Here is a 22,411-nt window from a genome sequence, read left to right on the forward strand (position 1 = left end):
AAATAATGAATTTATTCCATGTTGGAATAAGGCTGTAACATAACAAAATGTGGAAAAAGTGAAGTGCTGTGAATACTTTCCGCATGCACTGTATCTTTTGTTCTGCCCTAGAGAGAAAAAGATATGTGACTGCCCTGCATGCTTCGGGATGTGGGCAGATGTGGGCGCAGCCGATACATCGTACAGTGGTGGTCATTCCGAGTTGATAGCTCGTTATTTTTTTTCCGCAACGGAGCGATTAGTCGCTAATGCGCATGCGCAATGTCCGCAGTGCGACTGCGCCAAGTAAATTTGCTATGCAGTTAGGTATTTTACTCACGGCATTACGAGGTTTTTTCTTCGTTCTGGTGATCGGAGTGTGATTGACAGGAAGTGGGTGTTTCTGGGCGGAAACTGGCCGTTTTATGGGTGTGTGTGAAAAAACGCTGCCGTTTCTGGGAAAAACGCGGGAGTGGCTGAAGAAACGGAGGAGTGTCTGGGCGAACGCTGGGTGTGTTTGTGACGTCAAACCAGGAACGACAAGCACTGAACTGATCGCACTGGAAGAGTAAGTCTCGAGCTACTCAGAAACTGCACAGAGAAGTCTTTTCGCAATATTGTGAATCTTTCGTTCGCAATTTTGATAAGCTAAGATTCACTCCCAGTAGGCGGCGGCTTAGCGTGTGCAATGCTGCTAAAAGCAGCTTGCGAGCGAACAACTCGGAATGACCACCAGTGTGTATGCACTTACGATGTATTATTTGCGATGTCACATCCACCCCCCCCAACATTTTACACATAAACATCGGTACAAATTAGAAAACGGGGCGTGCCCACGACCATTTTCATATACTTTCAATGGAAGATTGCAGAGCCGAAAATCGGTACAGACCATAAAAAAAGGCACTGTACCTATTAAAAAGTTACAGTTGGAGGGTATGCACATCTGGCCAAAATACTTTAGTGTGTACCCAGCCTAAAGGCCTAACAGAATGCTTTAAAATTATTTATCTGCTGTCTTCTGTTTGGAAGAAAAATACATTTACACAGGATAGATTTTAGTTCCTGGCTGATGTCCACCAAAAGACAGCAAAGCAAAACCCGGGAAGCTGTATGCACTGGAAGCACGCAGCTCACTCCCTCCACTAACTGCGCCCTTCCTCCCTCGCAAGCACATATCTCACACTTGCTGAGTCCTCAGTCAGTGAGGACGTTTCACGAAGAAAAGGAAAAAACACAAAACACAACATAAAAGGAATAAACTGTGGTTACTAAACCACAAGAGCGTGTGTTTTGTTTTGTTTTTTAAATCAATGGCTGAGAACAAATCAGACAATATACATTTATGTACCAAAATTTGAAGAATGAGCCTCGATGGGAAATATTCCTGGTTTAACAATGAGTAAAGGACTTACAAAGGACAACGCACGAGAGTCAGAGTGTTTTTGAGTTTCCTGGGTAAAGCTTCTCCCCTATAACTGATCTTAAAACTCACCCACGGAGCACTTTAGTCCTAGTAACCAGATTTATTTATTTTTTGTGCAAAGCAGAAAATAGTTTGAAGGAAGCTTCGGATGGAGATTATATTGCGGCTTGGACTATGTTGGTTCGCACTGTCGGATCCCTTCTGGGTGATAGCCAGGACTCCGAACACAAAGGCAGGTCTTGCAGAAGAGACGGTCCACGGAACACCAAAAGCCCCTGTCCCTACAGAGCTACCTCAAGTAGCTGAGCGTTGTAGAGGTTACTACGATGTGATGGGCCAGTGGGACCCACCATTTAACTGCAATGCCAGCAGCTACTTATACTGCTGTGGTACATGTGGCTACCGCTTCTGCTGCCAGTTCAAACATGGGAGGTTGGACCAAAGTATGTGTTCCAACTATGACACTCCAAACTGGGCCAACACAGGGAAGCCACCTGCCCGCGGTGAGGACTCGGCTGACGACCCCAGCAAGGATAAGACCAACATGATTGTGTATATTATATGCGGAGTGGCTGCGCTCATGGTGCTGGTGGGAATCTTCACCAAACTGGCTGTGGAGAAGACGCAGAGACCTCAAACGGACATGAATGTGTCCAGGTAAGGAGAACGCAAATGCGCCTATATTGGAACAAAATAAGAAAATGTCATCACAGTTAAGAAATTCTGTTGTGGGTCATGGAAAACTAATGTTACTAGGAAAAAAAAAAGGGAGTAATGATTTAAGTGACTGCTGACGAAACTTTGCATCATTTTCTTTATGCACATTTTATTTAGCAATGATGATATTTATGTATTTTTTTGTAACAAACATTTGTTACTATTACAGTAGTGTAGAAATTTGCAGTTTGACAAACTATACCTTTGGAGAGTTGTCTTGTTACAAACATATGTTCTCTATATACTTGTTTACATGATTCTTGTAATTAAAACCCTCTGGCATCAGACTGCCTACAGGTACAACGACTGCAGCTTTAGTTATGTAACTGTGAATACTGGTCTACAAATGGGATCCAGTCCCTAGGTCGACAGTAACTAGGTCGACACTATCTAGGTTGACCCCTATTGGAAATGGTAACCTGTGCCGAGCACAGCGGTAGTGGAGCCAGGCACCTTGCCCGAAGCATGGCGAGCGAAGCTAGACATGCAAGGGGACACGGTGCACTAATTGGGGTTCTCGGTCACTCTACGGAGAAAACGACACAAAAAACCCAAATATAAACTCATGTCGACCTTTTGACCTGTCGACCTAGACCACGTCGACCTAGAGACCCTGTCGACCTAGTTACTGTCGACCAATAGTGGTCGACCTAGTTACTATCTACCTTCCATACCACACCCCTACAAATAGCATCATTATTAGCATCTGCAACAAGTAATGATAAGGCTTAGAGATGGCTAGTTGTATTCGCAGGGTCCTGCAATTGTGTCTGTTCAGATGTTTGGATACTTTTTTTTTCTAAATCAAACAATATAGTGACAACATACTGTAGTACTGTATACACTATGTATTAACAGACGATTCCAAAGCACAATAATTAACAGGTTCGGAGTATTATGTTTAGGGTCATTTTTCTGTTTTCAAATGGACAGTAATTAAAAACCGAACAAAACAAAACAAATGCACTTTTTAAGAGTGAACAGGTACAAAAAGGAGGAGATGGGAAGGTAACTACAAAATAAGTGAAATTATTTGAGCAAAACATTTTATTATTTTTATTGATTGTTTATAAGCCCTCATTTGATGATAGCCAATTAATCGAATGATAACAAAAAGCCGCCATGACATTTTTATATTTTTTATTTTGTATAAAAATTTACTAAGGGTCAGTTTGTACATGTCCTTCCCATTCCATTCAAGATGGTATATAATACAGTACAATGGAAATATTTTGCAGTTGCTGGTGCTTTTTGGGCTGAAGTTACCGACACAAGCATCCAAGTGCCGCCCCCAAACAAGTGTCGTCCCTAGGCACGTGCCTAATGGGAAATTTGCCACTGATCATGAGTAGGTTTATGGGTGCTGAATGCTGGGGTGGTTCTGATGTAATGTACATATGTTACATAGACAGATACATAGACAGATACACATGATGCATCTTCTGTACAGGTGAATTGCAGCTGATGAGTGCATGGATGTTACTTTAGTTACTTACACACTGCAAATGCTATGGGTGTAAATACTATGGTGGGGGGGGGGGGGCAATAAGTAAAGAGGGTGTTGCTTTTTTATACATATATGATACTGTATTTATCTCTCTCTCTCTATCTATACACACATGCACATCTGTATATGCTGTATTTTTGAGTGCAGCAACGATTCCAGCCTTGGGAAGTATACATAGTAATCTCAGCTTCGCAATATATAGGACAGGTTCAGTGCCAGAGCACTCTTCCCCCAGGCAGCATCACAGTAGAGGAGAGTCAGGATAGAGAGGAGGGGGGTATGGGGAGAGACACTGTATGCCTAACTGACTAGGGATGTGTGATACTGTACAATCCATATAAAGGGAAATGCCTTATTTTCACTTTCAACTTTTTGTGCTTTAGTATTATAGAACCTACTTTAGGCATGAGTCTAACTATGCTAATATTTTGTGGAAATGTTTTGAAAATTTGCGCATCTTTAAAGACATGCACTGGAACAGTGACATCGGTCCATGGATTTAGGGCTTTCAATAACTTGCTAATTGTAATACTGCACTAGGAATAATAGCAATGTTAGGATCAACACTCCCTCTTCTACATTTTATTTGAGTAGTGCAAGGAACTTGACAATACTGTAGCTCTGGACTAATGAATTTCAGGCTGCTCCTATTACATGTTTAATACTGGTAGATTACTTTTATTTAGCTGGATGACAATTTAAAGACAGATTACATTGAACACTTGAACAGTTTAAAAAAAAAAGATTTTTACTGTATGATTTTCTCTTAATAAATGTAATTTATTTAGTTTCTAAAGTGTTAGAGCCTATTAAGTATAATCTGGAAATCATTTTAGTAAACTTGCTGGAAAATAGTTAATTAGTACTGTATTATTATTAATGTGATTTAGGGAAGTGTATGCACTCTCTTTCTGGTATTGAAAACGTTTTAATCTATTAATGTTCTTTTCTCTTATGTCCTAGAGGATGCTGGGGTCCATATTAGTACCATGGGGTATAGATGGGTCCACCAGGAGCCAATGGCACTTTAAAAGTTTAACAGTGTGGGCTGGCTCCTCCCTCTATGCCCCTCCTACCAGACTCAGTTTAGAAAATGTGCCCGGAGGAGCCGGTCACAGCTAGGGGAGCTCTACAGATCTTCTTTAGTAAAAGTTTTTTTTAGAGTTTGTTATTTTACAGGGAGGCTGCTGGCAACAGCCTCCCTGCATCAAGGGACTGAGGGGGGGAGCAGTGTCCGCCCTGTGGGGTCTGAGTCACTGTCTCCGCTAACTGGACACTAAGCGCCAGAGGGGATAGATTGCTCCCCGCCGCAGGGGAATGCTCACCCCGGCAGCATGCCGCCACCCCCATGCAGAGCTGAAGTGTGGCGAGGGAGTCAATGGGGAGACAATGTGAAGATGGCGGCTACATGGTAGGGAGCGCAGTACTGACTGCGCTCCGGGGGCTCAGCGGTACATGGTACGGCGCTGTGAGGGGCGCCCTGAGCCGGCGCCTTAACCCTACACTGACCAGAAAGCCGTTGGGGTCCTCAGATCTCAGCCAGGACAAAATCCTCAGGCCAGTATAATCTTGGAAGAGCGGGAAGACAGCGCCATTAATGGGGCGGAGCTTCTCCTCAGAACGGACTCAGCAGCGTTAAGCGCCATTTTTCTGTCTGCAGACACGCTGCCTGTGAAGAGCAGTCCCTCCAGAGCAACTCCAGCTATCTGTACTGTACTAGGGGGTTGTAGAAGGGAGGGGAGGCTGTGTATAGACTATGTCACCTATTAAGGGACACAGTGAGCGCTGGTTAAGGGTCTCCCTATACCTGTATAGCGCTGTGTGTGGGTTGGCTCCAATCTCTGTGTCTCTCTGCCATTCTTGGGGATGGAAACTCTGTCTGCCCTGTACCCTGTGTGTATGTGGGGTGTGTGGGGTGTGCAAGCAACCGTGTCTAGAGACTCTGTCTCATATGCTGCAGAGGATATATCGTCTCAGGAAGATCCCATCCCATGTAATCAGTATTGCACTGTTGTAGCGCAGCACCCGGCTAGGGAACCGGAGTGGTTAGCCTCTCTTAGGGGGGCTATTTCTCAGATTTTTTAAATATTTCTGACACACCTCCTGAGCAGGTTGAGGAGTCTTTTTTCACAGACAGTAAGAAAGCCCCTCTCACCTTCCCTGCTTCTAAGGAATTAAATGCCATTTTTGAAAAGGCCTGGGAAAACCGGAGAAAAAATTCCAGATCACTAAAAGGGTTCTGGTTGCTTTTCCCTTCCCAGAGGACAATAGAAAAAAATTGGTGTCCCCGCCTATAGTTGACGCCTCTGTTTCCAGGCTGTCAAAACAAGTGGTTTTGCCTGTCCCGTTGAAAGACCCGGCGGATTGCAAGGTGGATGCTACGCTCAAATCCATATATATGGCTTCAGGGGCGATGCTGCGGCCTACTATTGCCTGTGCATGGCTTTCAACAGCAATAGCAAAGTGGTCAATCACTCTGCAGGAGGACTTGACTACGATGGATAAAGGTGACGTTGATTTGTTTTTACGTAACATACTGGATTCTACAGGGTTTCTGGTGGAATCCATGAAGGATCTGGGTTCCATGGCTGCGGGGATCTCCTCCATGTCTGTCTCGGCTCGCAGGGGTCGCTGGCTATGCCAATGGTCTGCGGATGCGGAATCCGGGCAGAGTGTGGAGAGCCTACCCTATACAGGTCAGGCTCTGTTTGGGGAGGCGCTGGATGCGTGGATTGCCACATCTACAGCGGGTAAGTCTCCTTTTCTCCCCACAGCTGCACCAGCTACGAAGAAGCCTTCTTCTCCCAACACGTCACAGTCCTTTCGGCCCACTAGGACTAGAAAGAACAAGCCCTCTCACACCTTCTTTAGAGGTGGTCGTGCCAAATCCAAAAAGCCTGCTCCTGCAGGTTCCCAGGACCAAAATCCTGCTTCTGGTGCCTCAAAGTCCTCAGCATGATGGTGGACCGCACTGCCTGGATGTAGGTCAGATGGGAGTGAGACTCCGGCATTACAGCCACGTCTGGGTGTCGTCCGGCCTGGATCCCTGGATACAGGATATTGCGTCCCGGGGGTACAGGCTGGAGTTTCATACTCTCCCACCTCACCGATTCTTCAAATCAGGCTTGCCGGCTTTGCCGGCAGACAGAGCTATTTTACTGGACACTATCCAAAAATTGGTATTGTCGGAGGTCATTGTTCCAGTTCCATCTCATCAGTTGAACAAAGGTTACTATTCGAACCTTTTTGTGGTACCAAAGCCGGATGGTTTGGTCAGGCCAATTCTGAACTTGAAATCATTGAACCCTTATCTCAGGGACTTCAAATTCAAAATGGAGTCTCTGAGAGCGGTTATCTCAGGACTGACGGAGGGGGAGTTCCTGGTGTCCCTGGACATCAAGGATGCGTACCTCCACATTCCTATTTTGTCGCCGCTTCAGGCTTACCTCAGGTTTGCACTGTTAGACAATCACTATCAATTTCAGGCACTGCCATTCGGTCTCTCCACAGCACCAAAGATTTTCACCAAGGTGATGGCAGAGATGATGGTTCTCCTCCGCAAGCGGGGGGTGAACATAATTCCATATCTGGATGACCTGCTGATCAAGGCATCATCCAGGGAGAAGTTGTTAAGATCCATTGCTCTCACGACACATCTGCTCAAGGAGCACGGTTGGATCTTGAACCTTCCAAAGTTTCATCTGGAGCCAACAAAGAGGCTGTCTTTCCTGGGGATGATCCTCGACATGGAGGTGCAAAGGGTGTTTCTACTGGTGGAGAAAGCATTGGTGATTCAAACGATGGTCCGGGATGTCTTGAATCTGGCCCAGGTATCGGTTCATCAGTGCATCCGCCTTCTGGGGAAGATGGTTGCCTCCTACGAGGCTCTGCAGTATGGAAGGTTTCATGCTCGGTCCTTTTAACTGGATCTCTTGAACCAGTGGTCGGGATCTCACCTACATATGCACCAGAGGATACGTCTGTCGCTGAAAGCAAGGATTTCGCTCCTCTGGTGGCTGCAACTACCTAACCTTCTGGAGGGCCGAAGGTTTGGAGTTCAGGACTGGATCCTTCTTGTGGAGCAGTCACTCAAGGGGAAGCCTTCCAAGGAAAGTGGTAAAATCAGGAATCCCTTCTTCCAATAAACATCCAGGAGCTAAGAGCCATACACAACGGCCTTCTTCAAGCAGCACACCTTCTACAGGATCGGGCTGTTCAGGTGCAGTCGGACAACGTGACCACAGTGGCCTACATAAACCGATAAGGTGGAATGAAGATCAGGGCAGAAAGGCATTCTATAGCAATGTCAGCAATCTTCATTCCGGGAGTAGACAACTGGGAAGCGGACTTCCTCAGCAGACACGATCTCCATCCAGGAGAGTGGGGCCTTCACCCGGAGGTGTTTGAGGAGGTAACCGGTTGGTGGGGGGTTCCTCACATAGACATGATGGCCTCCCGTCTCAACAAGAAGCTTCAGAGGTACTGTTCCAAGTTGAGAGACCCACAAGCAGTGGCAGTGGACGCACTGGTAACACCGTGGGTGTTCCCATCAGTGTATGTGTTCCCTCCACTTCCTCTCATTCCAAGAGTTCTACAGCTTGTAAAAAGAACAAAGGTTCTGGCAATCCTCATTGCTCCAGACTGGCCAAGGAGGGCTTGGTATGTGGATCTCCTGGATCTCCTGCTGGAAGATCCAAGGCCTCTGCCTCTTTGGGAGGATCTTCTACTACAGGGGCTGTTCGATTATCAAGACTTACCACGACTACGTTTGATGGCATGGCGGCTGAGTGCCAGATCTTAGCTCGGAAGGGTATTTTGAGCGAGGTCATTCCTACCCTGATACGGGCTAAGAAGGGGGTAACATTTAAACATTACCATCGAATTTGGAAAAATTATGTGTCTTGGTGTGAATCCAAGAAGTTTCCTGCGGTGAAGTTTCAACTTGGACGGTTTCTCCTTTTCCTGCAAGCAGGTGTGGATATGGGCCTGAGATTGGGCTCCATCAAGGTCCAGATTTCAGCCTTATCCATTTTCCTCCAGAAACAATTGGTTGTCCTACCTGAGGTTCAGACCTTTTTGAAAGGGGTTCTGCACATCCATCCTCCTTTTGTGGTGCCAACGGCACCATGGGATCTGGATGTGGTGTTGTAGTTCCTGCAATCGGATTGGTTTGAGTCTCTACAGGAGGCTGAAATCAAGTTTCTCACATGGAAGGCGGTAACTTTGTTGGCCTTGGCTTCTGCTCGACGTGTGTCGGAATTGGGTGCTGTGTCCTGTAAAAGTCCCTATCTGGTCTTCCATGAAGATAGGGCAGAACTCAGGACTCGTCCACAGTTCCTTCCTAAGGTTGTGTCAGCTTTTCATATCAACCAACCTATTGTGGTGCCAGTGGCTACTGACTCCTCAATTGCTTCAAAGGCCTTGGATGTTGTGAGGACTTTGAAGATTTATGTGAAGAAAACTGCTCGTCTCAGGAAATCTGACTCTCTATTTGTCCTCTATGATCCCAAGAAAATTGGGTGTCCTGCTTCTAAGCAGTTGACTTCTCGCTGGATCAGATTCACCATCCAGCATGCCTATTCTACAGCAGGATTGCTGTGTCCAAAATTGGTTAAGGCCCACTCTACTGGTAAAATGGGTTCTTCCTGGGCGGCTGCCCGGGGTGTCTCGGCCTTATAGCTTGCCGAGCAACTACTTGGTCTGTTTTGAACACGTTTGCTAAGTTTTACAAGTTTGATACTTTGGCCTCTGATGACCTGAAGTTTGGTCAAGCAGTTCTGCAGGAGCCTGCGCGCTCTCCCTCCCGTTCTGGGAGCTTTGGTACATCCCATGGTACTAATGTGGATCCCAGCATCCTCTAGGATGTAAGAGAAAATAGGATTTTAATTACCTACCGGTAAATCCTTTTCTCGTTGTCCGTAGAGGATGCTGGGCACCCGCCCAGTGCTTCTTTATCCTGCAGTGGTTATATTGGTTCAGTACTACCTGGTTCCTACGTAAGTTCTGTGTTCGTTCCTGTTTCAATACTGTTTCAGCTGTTGCTGAGTTCTCTGGCCTGTTGGCCGGATTTGCCTTGTTGTGTGAGCTGGTATGAATCTCGCCACTATCTGTGTAATTCCTTCTCTCGAAGTATGTTGTCTCCTCGGGCACAGTTTCTAGACTGAGTCTGGTAGGAGGGGCATAGAGGGAGGAGCCAGCCCACACTGTTAAACTCTTAAAGTGCCAATGGCTCCTGGTGGACCTGTCTATACCCCATGGTACTAATATGGACCCCAGCATCCTCTACGGACTATGAGAAAAAGGATTTACCGGTAGGTAATTAAAATACTATTTTTTAAATGTACATATATCTGTCAGTGCTCTTATGTTTAACCCGCACTTTCTATTGAGAATCTGAATTCACTATGCATACTTTCCCTGACTGAAAGTGCTTTTGTACTCAGACATATTCACAGTATGCATATACAGATATACATGTATTTATATTAGTGACATGTGGTGAGGTGAGGCAGGTGAGGTAAAGCCTTTCCTGTCATACTAACCTACTGTATATGCCAGAGACTAAGTTTTGACTTTATAAAGTATATGAAAAATACAAATAACATATTATAAATATCTTTTTTGTATCTACCATGCGGCATAATATGACTAACGGATGCTACCGTGCAGCGTTATGTGACTAACAGACACTGCTGTGCAGTGTAATGTAACTCGGACACTAACGTGCAGTGTAATGTACCTAACGGACACTGTTATGCGGCGTAATGTGATTAGCAGATGCTATTGTGCAGTGTTATGTGACTCGGACACTAATGTGCAGTGTAATGTACCTAACGGATGCTGCTGAGCGGTGTAATATGAATAGTGACTAACAAACGCTGCCGTGCGGTGTAATGTGACTCGGACACTAACATGCAGTGTAATGTACCTAATGGACGCTGCTGTGCGGCGTAATGTGACTAACAGACGCTACTGTGCAGCATAATGTGATTAACAGATGCTGTTGTGCACTGTTATGTGACTCGGACACTACCATGCAGAGAAATGTAACTAACGGATGCTGCTAAGCGGTGTAATGTGAATAGTGTCTAACGGGTGTTGCCGTGCAGTGAAATGTGACTAACGGACACTGCTAGCGGTGTAATGTGACTAACGGACACTATACACTACTGCTCGGTGTAATGTGACTGTCGTACACTATTGTGCTATGTAATGTGACTAACAGACACTGCTGTGCGGTGCAATGTGAATATTGACTAAATGACACTGCCATGTGGTGTAATGTGACTAACAGGCACTGCTAGCGGTGTAATGTGACTAACATATGCTACATACTACTGCGCCGTGTAATGTGACTGTCGGACACTATCGTGTGGTGTAATGTGACTAATGGATGCTGCCATGCAGCATAATGTGACTAACGGGCGCTGTTGTGTGGTGTAATATGACAAACAGATGCTGCCGTGTGGTGTAATGTGACTAACGGACGCTGTTGTGCAGTGTAATGTGACTAATGGACGCTACCGTGTGGTGTAATGTGACTAACGGACGCTACTGTGCTGTGTAATGTGACTAACAGATGCTGCCATGCCCTTTATAAAATATAGATGGTGACACCAATGGACATTTTGGCACCGGCACCAAAATGTTTAGTTATGGCTCTAGTGGTCACTGATGCTCTCTGTAGTATATGGGTCACTGATGCGCTCTGTAATATACAGTGGTCACTGATGTTCTCTAATATATGGTGGTCACTGATGCTCTCTGTAGTAAACAGGGGTCACTGATGCTCTATGTAATATATGATGGTCACTAATGCTCTCTGTAGTATACAGTGGTCACTGATGCTCTCTGGAATATATAGTTGTCACTGATGCTCTCTGTAGTATATGGTGGTCACCGATGCTCTCTGTTGTATATAGTGGTCACTGATGCTCTCTGTTGTTTACAGTGGTCACTGAGGCTCTCTGTAATATATAGTGGTCACTGATGCTCTCTGTTGTATATGGTGATCACTGATGCACTCTGTAATAGTGTTCCTTCTAGGCTGTTTCAGCAGGGTGCTGCACCCTGCCCATTTTTCAAATGTGAAAAAGCACCCTGCCCTTTTTCAGTGCACCCTGCAGGATCAAAAATCACCCCCTTGTATACAGAATGCAACAGTCACAGTGCATGTTACAATGCAGTGGTCTACTCCTTGCCCATCTCTGAAATTGGAACACAATTTCTGTCTTCTGCGAATGCGATAGCAGAGGAGGAAATGACATCACTACTGTGGCTGCCTGTATAACACAGCATTCTGATAAAGAGGGAAAGAACAGGGTAAGCAGTGAGCATGTACTGCTTACACTATTTCCCTAGTAGAAGAACAGACTTATTTTGTACCTATATATTTTAACCCTCTGCTTAACTTTTCATAAGGATTAGAACTACTTCAGTACTGGAAGAAACCTTCATTATCTACTTATTATTTATATGCTACAGCCGTTCTTTCATGAAGACTGGACATATACAGTATTTTTCTCAGTACAGATGTTGGGTGTTACATGGGTCTCCTATATGTATGTATCGGTATATGATACACTAAGGTGAAAATATATGTATAACAACTATAGACATATGCGCTATGCTTTGTGTGCAAAGCGTCACACCAAAAATGTGCCCTTCAAAATTAAAATGTGCCCTCCTCAGTGATCAGCACCCTGCCCTAAAAAAATGAGGCAGGTGAGGCAGAGCCTTTCCTGTCATACTATCGTTTGTGCCAGAGTTTTGACTGTATAAAGTATATGAAAAATACAAATAATTTGTTTGAAATATCTTCTTTGCATTATTCTAATGATATTTATAGCCAAAACTCTGGAGTAAAAAGTCTATGGCTGCCTCACCTGCTTATCTTTTCTGCACATCTCTGATCAAAACTCACCAAATTTCCAGGAGTTTATAATGCTGCACCTGTGCATAATGCCCAGATGTACCCTTTGACTCATATATTGTGTGTAAATCTGTCTCTGAGGCTTGCTGTGCCTCCTGAGCAATTTAGCTCACCGCACGTCCCTGATGCATACAGCTGCTGTCGCACACAGAATATAGACATGCTGCATATCATTTTAATCAGAATAAACTGCTTGTGCATCCTAGTCACATCATTCTGTGAATAACACACTTTTTAATGGAAAAAGTCGAACATAAAGACGCTCAGCACTACCGAGTCATGCCACTGCATGATGTGACTAGAAGGGCTGTTTAACATGCAGGGATGTAAGATGTAAGTGGACACGTCTGTATGGTGGTCACTGATGCTCTCTGCAATAGATAGTGGTTATTGATGCTCGCTGTAATATATAATTAAACTAGTAGAGTAGTGGTACGTGCACCACCACATTACCTGTTCTGTTAGCGCCATCTAAGTTTAAGATTGTGTGTGTGTGTGGGGGGGGGGGGCGGAAGGGGGGATATATTTTTATTTGTAAAGACTTTTTTCAGATATTCTTTATCATCTTAAATTTTTCTTATTTAAGAATGTGTTTGTATTTTTTAATTAATAAGGAAAACCCAAACTGGCTCATGCATGCACATCTGCAAAGCGGTAGGTTAACCCTTACAGCCTTGGGTGGTCATTCCGAGTTGATCGCTAGCTGCATTTGTTCGCAGCGCAGCGATCAGGCTAAAAAATGGCAGTGCTGTGTATGCGGCGCAATGCGCACACGCGACGTACGAGCACAACGAACAATGCAGTTTTGCACAGGGTCTAGCGATGCATTTCAGTCGCACTGCTTGCCGCAGAGTGATTGACATGATGTGGGCGTTTCTGGGTGGCAACTGACCGTTTTAAGGGAGTGTTCGGAAAAACGCAGGCATGCCAGGGAAAACTCAGGCATGGCTGGGCGAACGCTGGGCGGGTGTGTGATGTGAAATCCGGAATTGAATAGTCTGAAGTGATCGCAAGCGTTGAGTAGGTTTTGAGCTACTCTGAAACTACACAACATTTTTTTGCAGGCGCTCTGCGATACAACCGTTCGCACTTCTTCTAAGCTAAAATACACTCCCAGTGGGCAGCGGCATAGCGTTTGCACGGCTGCTAAAAACTGATAGCGAGCGATCAACTCGGAATGACCCCCTTGGTGCAGTATTGTCATTGCAGCTACAATATTTATTTTCAAAACAGCTCAGAAGGCAGTTAATTTTATAATTTACTGCAGTGACTAGAAATGGGGTCTGAACACTTAAATAAATATGGAGTGAACAATTTTGTATTTTTTTTTTTTATTATTTAAACTATTTCAGCGCCCAAGGAAAGGCAGACAATACAGTTCTCACCCTTTCACACACGCACACAATTTTTTTCTCTTGATATACAGTAGTTGCACTATAAAGTGGTTGTAGGTAGGTACTATCTATGCCCTAAAAATGTATCTAATATACTATATAAGCACAATGCTTTCAAGCAACTACTCCGCAGTCTTCCTTTTAATTCAAATTGGGGTTGATAAAGCCTATATTTGAAGTCCTCTGCTGCTCAACAGAGACGTAACGGAGCTTCAGCTATCCTTCACTGCTCCTTCTATTTGATGCCTCCTCTAATAGCAAATGTAAATCAGCGCCCACTGCTGATGTGAGTTGACCATGTTGGGTACTCAGCTTCAAGGTGCATGGTGGCAGTATTAGTGAAAACCACTGTACACATAGGGGAGGGGCTTTCCCCCAGCTGAACTTCTTCATAAAAAAATAAAAATGGATGCAATCGGCTAGTGGTTGACGGCAGGCACGGTGGGGCCCTGAGAGAGGGGCCCCAGGATAACATATCCCCTGCTCCCCCCTCCTTAATCCGATCTGCTGCAGCTGTACACAATAGACCTTTCATACATTTCAGCTCCAGGACCATGTGGACGTTAATCTGGCACTGACAATACCGACGCCTAAATCCCGCCCCCTCACAGTCCTGACGGTCGGCATGCCGACTAACAGGGACTATTCCCACTTGTGGGTGTCCACGACACCCATACAGTGGGAATAAAACTGTGCTCGCCACCGAGCCAGCAGTGTGGCAAGCACAACATGGCGAGGGCAGCGTGGTGAGTGCAGCTTCACTCGTCTCGCACTCCACCAGCCATCTGCAACTGCACTGCACGAACTGCACCCTAACCTCCCTCTCCTTCTCCTGACTTCTCTCTCTGCCCTAACCTCACCCCCTCCCTCTCTCTGTATCCTAACCTTACCCACCTCCCTCTCTCCCATTACTACACCCACCTCCTCCTGATGTCTGCATGACTCTCTGTGCCCTAACCTCACCCACCTCCTCCCGACCTCTGTCTCTCTGTACCCTAACCTCTGTCTCTCTCTGCACCCTAACCTTCCCTTCCTCCTCCTGACTTCCCTCTGTCTGCTCTAACCTCACCCACCTCCCTCTCTCTGTACCCTAACCATACCCACCTCCCTCTCTCTGCCATAACTTCACCCACCTCCTCCCGACCTCTGTCTCTCTGTACCCTAACCTCACCCTACTCCTCCAGACCACTCTCTCTGCCCAAACCTCTCCCACCTCTCTCTCATGCCCTAACTTCACCCACCTCTTCTTAACTTCTCTCTCTCTGGCCTAACCTCAACCATCTCCCTCTTTTGTGCCTTAACCTCTCCTACCTCCTCTTGTCTTCTCTATCTCTGCTCTCACCACACCCACCTCCCTCTTTCTGTACCCTAATCTCATCCACCTCCTTCTCTCTGTGTCCTAACCACACCCACCTCCCTCCCCCACCTCCCCCTGTTCTATATCTCTCTGTGCCCTAACTTCACCCACCTCCTCCTGACCTTACCCACATCCCTCTTTCTGTGCCCTAACCTCACCCACTTCTTCCAGACCTCTGTATATCTGTGCCCTAACCTCACCCACCTTCTCCTGACCTTAACCTCACCCACATCCCTCTTTCTGTGCCCTAACCTCATCCATCTCCTCCAGACCTCTGTACAGGTATCTCTGTGCCCAAACATCATCCACCTCCTCCTGATCTTAACCTTACCTACATCCCTCTTTCTGTGCCCTAACCTCACCAACTCCTCCTGACCTCTGTTTCTCTGTATCCTAATCTCACGCACCTCCTCCTGACCTCGGTCTGTCTGTGCCCTAACCTCACCAATCTCATCCTGACCTATTTCTGCACCCTAACCTATCCTGCCTCCTCCTGACCACTCTCTCACTCTTCCTGCCTTCACATCACTCACCCGCCTCCCTCTCTCATACCCTGACCTCACCCACCTCCTCCTGACTTCTCTCTCTCTCTGTGCCCTGAACTCTCCCTCTCCCTCTCTCTGTACCCTAGCCTTACCTCCCTCTCCCTCTCTCTACCCTAACTACACCCACCTCCTCCTGATGTCTTTCTGACTCTCTGTGCCTTAACCTCACACACCTCCTCCCGTCCTCTGTCTCTCTGTACTCTAACCTCACCCTCCTCCTCCAGACCACTCTCTCTCTCTGCCCTAACATCTACCACCTCTCTCTCATGCCCTAACTTCACCCACCTCCTCCTAACTTCTCTCTCTCTGGCCTTACCTCGTGCATTTCTCTCTTTTGTGCCTTAACCTCTCCTACATCCCCCAGACTTCTCTCTCTCTCTCTCTGCTCTAACCGCACACACCTCACTCTCTCTGTACCCTAATCTCATCCACCTTCCTCTCTCTGTTCCCTAACCTCATCCACCTCCTCCTGACCTCTGTCTCTCTGTGCCCAAACCTCCCCCACCTCTTCCTGTTCTCTGTATCTCTGTGACCTAACCTCACCCACCTCCTCCTTTCCTGTCTTTGTTTCTGCCCTAATCTCACCCACCTCTACTCTCATGCTCTAACTTCACCTACCTCCTCCTGACCTCATCCACATCCCTCTTTCTGTGTCCTAACCTTACCCACCTCCACCAGACCTCTGTATCTCTGTGGCCTATTCTCACCCACCTCCTTCTGACCTTAACCTCACCCACATCCCTCTTTCTGTGCCCTAACCTCACCAACTCCTCCTGATCTCTGTCTCTCTGTATCCTAACCTTTACAATATCACAATCACCTCCTGACCTATTTCTGCACTCTAACATCTCCTGCCTCCTCCTGACGCTTTCTCACTCTCTCTGCCCTAACATCACCCACCTATCTCTCTCATACCATTACCACACCCACCTCCTCCTTCCCACTCTCTTTATGCCCTAACCTCACCCACCTCCTCCTGACCTCTCTCTCTACCTTAACCTCACCCATTTCCTCCTGACCTGTCTATTTCTGTGCCTTAACCTAAAATGGCCATCATAGGCATACTTACTGTAAGTAGTGGAAAGTCCTTACAGACCTTCACTAATAATATGATTTTATATATATATATATATATATATATATATATATATCCAGTGGTAGACACCCTTGCATGGGTGAATAGACACGGGCCGGCACTGCAGGATTTTCCAAATGAAGTTCTGCAGTGCTGGCCTGTGTCTATTCACCCATGCAAGGGTGTCTACCACTGGATTTTGTATTATACAGGCATGCAGGTATTTGTACACTTTGAATAGGAGTGCTGAACCAATTGGATATATATATATATATATATATATATATATTATATAATATATATATATATATATGTATATATACATACATACAGGAATCCACCGCACTCACCATTCCTAGGAAAGGGGTTTACTCATGTACTCCCCACCCCTATGTTGGGGTGCAGTTGGCTGTGACCACCTGCTCATATATACATATATATACATATATACATATAACCAGAACCCTGCTCTCTCCATTCACCTCAATACTTTGATACATAACTGGATAAAACTGGGGTTTTAGTTCATGAATCGTACAATCCATTTAAGCTTGCAACCGACATCAAGGTACCTCATTTACTGCAAGTCCTACTCTATCATGTAAAATTTACACATATATTTTTTAGAAAGGGGTGCATGAGAGAGCTATGATCACAAATGGGCTAATTAGAAATTCACCCTATTATACACATACAGAAATCGACTGCACTCGCCTTTCCCAGGAAAGGGTGCACTCATGTACTACCCAACCCTAGGTTGGGGTGCAATGGGTTGTTACCACCCGCTCAAATACAGATGGAGCCTCGCTCTTCAATACTGTCTATGGCTATAAACTTCCTACAAGCCCATGGGTGGCTCATCAACTGGAAGAAGTCCTCGCTGGTCCCTGCTCAGAGCATGGTGCACCTGGGGGCACTGCTGGACACACACAGTCAGCGGCTGTTTCTGTCTCCAGAGAAGGTCCTGAAACTTCAGGATAGAATCATATGCTTCCTCTCTCGCCCAAGAGTGTCGATACACTCGGCGATGCAAGTACTAGGCCTCATGGTGTCGGCTTTCATCATGGTAGAGTATGCTCAATTTCATTCCCGCCCTCTACAGAGGTTAATCCTTTCCAAGTGGGACAGACTACCTCATCGGATCAGGTCTCACATGATCTCCTTGACTCCGGAGGTTCGTCTGTCGCTGACCTGGTGTCTACAGGACCAGTAATAGAGCAGGGGCCATCCCTTCTGGATCCCTAACTGGGTCCTACTGACTACAGATGCCATTCTGAGAGGTTGGGGCGCAGTGTTGGAGTAACACTTTCCAGGGTCAGTGGACCAAGGAGGAATCACTCCTCCCGATAAACATTCTGGAAGTGTTCAATGCTTTGTCTCTCGCCCTGCCTCTGATACAGAACAGGCCTGTTCAGGTACGGTCAGACAATGCCACTATGGTGGCATACATAAACCATCAAGGTGGCACTCAAAGCTGCATGGCAATGATGGAAGTGTCAAAAAATCTTTGTTGGGCGGAACGCCATCTGCCAGCAATATCGGCAGTGTTCATTCCGGGAGTCCTCAACTGGTAAGCGGATTTCCTCAGTCATCAGGACGTGCATGCCGGAGATTGGAGTCTTCATCAGGAAGTCTTTCAACTCCTAGAGGACAAGTGGGGCCTACCAGATGTAGACCTGATGGCGTTTCAACACAATCACAAAGTTCCGGTCTTTGGACCAAGGTCCAGGGTTCCTCAAGCAGCGTTCGTGGATGCACTGGCAATTCAATGGAACTTTCAGCTGCCATGCGTGTTCCCTCCAGTGTCACTCCTGCCCAGGGTACTGCGGAAGTTCAAATAAGAAAGAGGAATACTACTTCTAGTCGCTCCAGCGTGGCCAAGGCAGCAATGGTTCTCAAACCTATAGGGTCTGTCGATAGAGTGTCCTCTTCTACTTTCTCAATGCCCAGACCTCCTCGTTCAGGGCCTTTGTCTCTATCCGGACCTGGCCAGACTGGCTTTGACGGCGTGGCTCTTTCACTCAGGGTGTGTTTCGGATTCAGCCTCCTTTTTGTCCCTCCTGTGGGTCAATGGAATTTGTCTGTTGTCCTGAATGCCCTGCAAGAGTCTCCATTTGAGCCTCTTGCGTCAGTGGACCTTAAATGGCTTATGGTCAAGGTCCTGTTCCTACTGGCTATCGCCTCTGCTAGGAGGGTGTCAGACCTAGGCGCTTTGTCCTGTCGTCCACCCTTCTTGATATTTCACCGTGACTGGGCATTTCTTAGAACTCACCCGGGTTATTTACGTAAGGTGGTGTCATCTTTTCACCTTAACCAAGAGATTGTGGTTACAGCTTTCATCTCTTCTGGTTTGTCCTCCAAAGAGCAATCTTTGGATGTGGTACAGGCTCTCCGTATATATGCGGAGAGGACTGCCTCTATCAGGAGGTCAGATACCCTTTTTGTACTTTTTGGTTTTCACAAACGTGGCTGGCCTGCGAATACGCAAACCTTGGCCAGATGGATTAGAATGGTGTTTGCACAAGCCTATACATAGGCTGGTCTCCCAGCTCCTGCTGCTATTAAAGCTCATTCTACTCAGTCTGTTGGACCTTCTTCGGTAGCCCACCGAGGTGAGTCCACTGAGCAATTGTGTAAGGCAGCTACGTGGTCCTCAGTGAACACATTCATTAAGTTCTATGCCTTCGATACTTCCACCTCCCAGGATGATTCCTTTGGGCGCCGGGTTCTCATACCCACTACGGCGTGTCCCGTATCATGAGGAACTGCTTTAGGACATCCCCGATGTTTCCCTTTGGAAACCAATATACCCCACTGCAGAAAAGGAGATTAATTGTAGACGTACCATTGTTAAATCTATTTCTGCAAGGTGCATTGGTTCCACAGGGCGCCCACCCTGACGCACCTAGCTTCTATGGGTTTGTATGGCATTAGCCACTAGTCCCTTTTCCTGTCGTGAGAACGTGGTTCTATGTGACTAACATCTACCTTCTCTTTTACCTGTTCCTGCATTGGACTGGTTAACGAAACTGAGCTCACAGTGCCTGGAGGCGGGGTTATAGAGGAGGCCCCAATGCATCCTGGGACAGTCTAAAGCTTTAACCTGTTGGTGCCTGGATCAAGATCCATCTCTACACCCCAATGTTTCTCTGTGGAATCAATGTATCTCATAGAAAGAGATTTAACTATGGTAAATCTACCATAAATCTCCTTTATTTATTTATTTGGTCCCGACAGAGAATTAATATTTTCTATATGGAATCAATGAGTGTGTGAAACCTGCACATCACTGCCGAAATGACAGTCCAGTAAAGGTCTGTGAATCTTATTGCAACTTCTCCATTCAATTCATACTATAGGCAGGCCACCCACTTCGCTGGTTAACCCCCAGCTCCCCCTCCCCTTGGAGACTGCTCACTTCACAGACAGGCAGGCCAGCTTACAGTCAATAAATTGACAAAACAGTGTATAATTGAAGGGCTCATACTACAGTTAGCTTTGGTTGGGGGAAGGGACTAGAGAGGTCCTGAGCAACATCTTTTTTATTTGTAACTTTGCTCGCTAGTCCCAGCCCCATGTACTGTATATAGGTTATTTACATTAAACAGTAAGTAATTGCTTATATGAAGTACTGTACAACAGGTTTTACTGTGCAGACGTTGGGACAGTTTATAATGAAAACTGATGTTTTCCTGTGTTCATAATTCTATTGAATGTAAGGTTCTTAGATGTATGAATGTTAGAAAAAAAAGAAAGTATAAATAAAACAAACATTGGCATTTGCTCTTTTTGGGAATCGAACCTGGGACCATGAGCATTGGGCCCTGTACACCTCACCGCTAGGCCACAACACCTGGCGATACATAAGCAAACTCATATATAAATATAAGCAGTGATCCCTTTCAATTGGATTTGCTCATGCTGTATTGTCTGCGGGACTTGGATACATACATAGCCCTAATGCTAATGGACCATTCCTTTAACACCTAAGTTCGCATATGTATACACTATTTTTATTTATTGATTTATTTTTTTGGTCCCGACAGAGAATTAATATTTTCATTAGTAAATAATGCTACCAATGCGTGTGTGACGCCCGCACATTACTGCCGAAATGACAGTCCAGTAAAGTTCTACGAATCTTATTGCAACTTCTCTGTTCAATTCATACTTTAGGCAGGCTACCCACTCCACTGGTTAACCCCCGCCTTCCCTTTCCCCTTGAAGACTTTTCATTTCACAGACAGGGAGGCCAGATTACAGTATGTAAATTAAGGGCTTATACTACAGTACTTTTGGTGGGTGGTCTTCAGTATGCCGACTGACGGGATCCCGGCGCACAGTATACCGGCGCCGGGATCCCGACAGCCGGCATACCGACACTTATTCTCCCTCGTGGGGGTCCACGACCCCCCTGGAAGGAGAATAAAATAGCGTGGCGCGCGTAGCACGGCGAGCGCAGCGAGCCCGCAAGGGGCTCATTTGCGCTCGCCACACTGTCGGTAAGCCGGCGGTCGGGCTCCCGGCGCCGGTATGCTGGTCGCCGGGAGCCCGACCGCCGGCATACCGTAGTGAACCCCTTTTGGTTGGGGAAAGGGACTAATGAGGTCCCGATCAATTTTTTATTTATTTGTCATTTTTCTTGCTAGACCCATCCCCACGTACTCTATACAAGATATGTACATTAAACCGTAAGTAAGTGCTTATATGAAGTACTGTACTACAGATTTTGCATTGCAGAAGTTCGGCCAGTTCATAATGAAAAGTGATTTTTCTGCAGCATGGTACATCGAGTTTCCACATGGAAACATGGGGGGAGGAAGCAGAGATGGATCTGGATCCCGGGCAACAACAAGTTAAAGCTTTAGTGCATTGAGGTCCTCATCTATAACTCTCCCTACAGGCAGCCCTGAAAGCTTTTGTTTTTTATAAGAAATTTATTTTTTTCTTCTTGAGCTGGTGACAGGGTGACTTCAGCACTGCAGCTCTATCACCTCCCAAGCGGCGCTGCATACTCCCACTGGCTTGCCCAGGTACTTGTGGTGGGGATGTCCACGGTCATAGGCACAGCCGTGGAATGCTCCCTGGGTTCGTGTGGCTGTTAACAGGAGGCAGATAAAAGGATCTCCTAGCATAGGGGTGGGCAAAATACGGCCCGCGGGCCGGATGCGGCCCGCAAACAGATCCTGCCCGGCCCACTGCCTCCCACCAGCGAGCAATGACAAGCGGCCCGACCGGCTGAGCTGCTTGTCATTGCTCTGCACTGCAGTACCTCCAAGCTGCTAGCGGCGCCTCTCTCCCCTGCTGCTCCTGCTGCTGCGTTGTAGCAGCCTCCTCCAGAGTCCCCAGTGACAACGGCTGTGTTCAGCCGAGAAGGGGGCGGGGCTACGTGCCGATGAGGGGGCGGGGTTACACGGGACCTCAGGGGGCGGGGCTACACGGGACAAGAGCCAGACTGCTACAGATCCATCCTTCCTGC

The 22,411-nt window shown here is 46.5% G+C and overlaps 1 protein-coding gene across 1 annotated transcript in view; it reads left to right on the forward strand.

Annotated features, from left to right (window-relative positions):
- Positions 1–1,548: 1,548 nt before the first annotated feature.
- Positions 1,549–22,411, forward strand: part of SHISA8 (shisa family member 8) — an 802,771-nt gene continuing 781,908 nt past the window's right edge. Inside the window, exon 1 of the mRNA XM_063940337.1 lies at positions 1,549–2,062. Coding sequence (XP_063796407.1) covers positions 1,554–2,062 — 509 coding nt within the window. The 5' untranslated portion in view covers positions 1,549–1,553. The remainder of the gene's footprint in view (positions 2,063–22,411) is intronic.

The sequence above is a fragment of the Pseudophryne corroboree genome, chromosome 9, assembly GCF_028390025.1.
Source record: "Pseudophryne corroboree isolate aPseCor3 chromosome 9, aPseCor3.hap2, whole genome shotgun sequence".
Classification (NCBI taxonomy): domain Eukaryota; kingdom Metazoa; phylum Chordata; class Amphibia; order Anura; family Myobatrachidae; genus Pseudophryne; species Pseudophryne corroboree.